The sequence below is a fragment of the Myotis brandtii genome, unplaced genomic scaffold, assembly GCF_000412655.1.
Source record: "Myotis brandtii unplaced genomic scaffold, ASM41265v1 scaffold99, whole genome shotgun sequence".
Taxonomy (NCBI): Eukaryota; Metazoa; Chordata; class Mammalia; order Chiroptera; family Vespertilionidae; genus Myotis; species Myotis brandtii.
Window position 1 is genome coordinate 2,752,483 of NW_005372121.1, and position 2,841 is coordinate 2,755,323.

The window sequence follows — 2,841 nt, forward strand, 5'->3', positions numbered from 1 at the left end:
ATAAATATCTTTCAGAGGGCCATCAAATTGGTTCCAGACACATATGTGATATCTGATTAAGGTGAGATAATATATATACACACACATTCAGACATTCTAGTCAGGATTCATCATGGAGCAAGATGAAGGTTAGGAGAAATAAGTTCTTTTATGTGTCTGGAAGCCCAGACACACTGTGTTCACTCTAATCAGGATGGCTAGTCCACACACATTTCTCCCAGATGACTTGGAAGGCTGAGAAAGAAAAATCAAGCTTGAAACCTCACGCCCAAGAATTATTCTTATAAAAACCAGGCATCCTGTGAATAAATGATACTAAAAACCTATGTGAGGTTGAGTCACCTTCTCTGGTTCTGCTCCCACGTCCTATTCTATCCTGAGAAGAGCTCTTTTAGTTACTTAGTTTATCTGTAAAACAGGAATTATAATGGCGCCTCCTTGTTAGGGTTCTAGTGAAGATTAAATAGGTTAATTTAAGTAAATCCTAGAGCACATAAGCATCCTGGTGTTACTGGACTATGGGGTCCATTTGCCTGTGCACATCAAAGCCCATTAAAATGCAGATAAGAGTTTTCAGTCAAGCCCTAGCTGGTTTGGCTCACTGGATAAGAGCGTAGGTCCTCAGACTGAAGAGTCCCGGTTTCGATTCCTCGGTTGCAGGCTCCATCCCTGGCCCTGGAGGGGGGTTGTGCAGGAGGCAACCAATAGATGTCGCCCTAACTGGTTTGGCTCAGTGGATAAAGTGTCGGCCTGTGAACTGAAAGGTCCCGGGTTCGATTCTCATCAAGGGCACATGCCCAGGTTATGGGCTTGATCCTCAGTAGGGGGCATGCAGGAGGCAGCCAATCAGTAATTCTTTCTCATCATGATGCTTCTATCTCTTCCTCTCTGAAATCAATAAAAAAAATAAAATAAAAAATATTTAAAAAGAAAAATAGATGTGTCTTTCTCACATCGATGTTTCTCTTTCTCTGTCTCTCCCCCTTCCATTCCACTCTTTAAAAATCAATGGGAAAATGTCCTTGGGTGAAGATTAACAACAACAAAAAGTTTGGCTGGTTTCTCTTTACCCCAGAAGGCCCTTTGCCTAGCTAGCGGATGGCTTGTTCCCCCCCGTCAGTCTCCAAACTTGAAAATGCCACAGGCATAAAAGCGCCCACTGGTCTCTACTTATTCAGGGAGGACTAGTCCATCTCTCAAATTTAATTCTCTTGACCTGTGCACCCACAACTCTCTAGTAGTTTTAAGGAAAAATAAAATATTTTAAAATATTAAATTTTTTCTAGTGTTCTCTCAGTGTTTATTGTAGGACCAATGATCTTTTGCAACTTTCTACAGCCTACCTGGAAATAGAATCAAGATGAGCATTTTTTCAAAAAACGGAATTTAGACTATTTTTAAAAATATTAGTTAACCTGTTAGGAGTAAGAGGAGTCTACACTTTAATTCTTCTCCCAACACAAATCACAAAAACCTTTATTTTATGTTGTGGCGCAATGTCAAGCACTAAATTCAATCAACTAAAATTTTAATTTGATCTCTCTTTCAGGATACCAACCCTGGTGGCAGGTAAACTCTGATTTTTTTTTTCCTTTTCACAATATTCCAGATTTTGAATATTTGAATGTCCCGTCAAGATAATACCAAATGGCATCACCCAAGCAGTAGAACGTTCCTCTAACGCGCATCGAAACATGATCCACGGCACATCTGGGAGAACGTTTTTCCTCGATGCCGCTAATCAGAACTTGGCTGCGATCCCACCGGGGATCCTAGAATTAAGAGAATTAGAAGAGGTGCACCTGGAAAATAACGACATCGAGGAGATCCCCCAGGAGATCCAGTACCTGGAGAACATCAAAGTCCTCTACCTGAACAATAACAGGCTGAGCAAGCTGTGCCCGCAGCTGGGAAAGCTGCGCCGCCTGGAGGGCCTGGACCTCAGCGACAACCCCATCCTCCCCTCCTGGATCCCGGTGCTCAGCAGCATCCGCTCCCTGCGCCAGCTCCGCCTCTACCGCACCCAGGTCCGGGCGATCCCCACCGACATCTGCAAGCACCTGCACCACCTCGAGCTGCTCGGCCTGTCGGGAAACCGCCTGAAGTCTCTGCCCAAGGAAATCGTGAACCAGACCAAACTGAGGGAGCTCTACCTGAAGCAAAACCAATTTGAGGTTTTCCCGCCCGAGCTCTGCGTCCTCCACAACCTGGTGATCATTGACCTGGATGAGAACAGGCTGACGGCGCTCCCGGAGGAGATCGGCAGGCTGACCCAGCTGCAGAAGTTCTACGTGGCTCGCAACAGCCTGCAGGGGCTGCCCGAGTCCCTGTGCCAGTGCGACAAGCTGTCGGTGCTGGATCTTTCCTACAACCGCCTCCACTCCCTCCCGCGCACCCTGGGGAGCCTCTCGGAGATGACGGAGGTGGCGCTGAGCGGGAACCCGCTGGAGAAGGTGCCGCGCCTGGTCTGCAAGTGGACCGCGCTGCAGCTGCTCTACCTGTGCAACGCCGACCTGCGCTCGCTGCGCCGCTCCTTCCGGCGCCTGGTCAACCTGCGCTTCCTGGACCTCAGTCAGAACCAAATGCAAGGCTTCCCCATGCAGATCTGCTCGCTGAGGAACCTGGAGATCCTGGCGCTGGATGATAATAAGATAGGGAAGGTACTGATCCCCTTCCGGCTGGCGCTAGGGGCCCTCACCCCGGGCCCTCCCTGCCCGAAGTTGGTGCGGTTCTGTGTCTAAACATCAGCACATTCTAACGGACTTTATGGGCAAACATCCAGGGTTAACAAATATAGCCAACACGGCGATCATTTTTATGACTCCCCTTCCCTCCCTTCCC

At 48.0% G+C, this 2,841-nt stretch overlaps 1 protein-coding gene across 3 annotated transcripts in view; it reads left to right on the forward strand.

Annotated features, from left to right (window-relative positions):
• Window positions 1–2,841, forward strand: part of LRRIQ4 (leucine-rich repeats and IQ motif containing 4) — a 15,331-nt gene that overhangs the window by 3,358 nt on the left and 9,132 nt on the right. For 2 of the 3 annotated variants that reach the window (XM_005886555.2, XM_014533586.1), the window contains exon 1: window positions 984–2,660. In XM_005886555.2, coding sequence (XP_005886617.1) covers window positions 1,695–2,660 — 966 coding nt within the window. In that variant the 5' untranslated portion in view covers window positions 984–1,694. Of the gene's footprint in view, window positions 1–983; window positions 2,661–2,841 lie in introns of those variants that run through there. The other variant, XM_014533585.1, reaches the window with a different exon arrangement.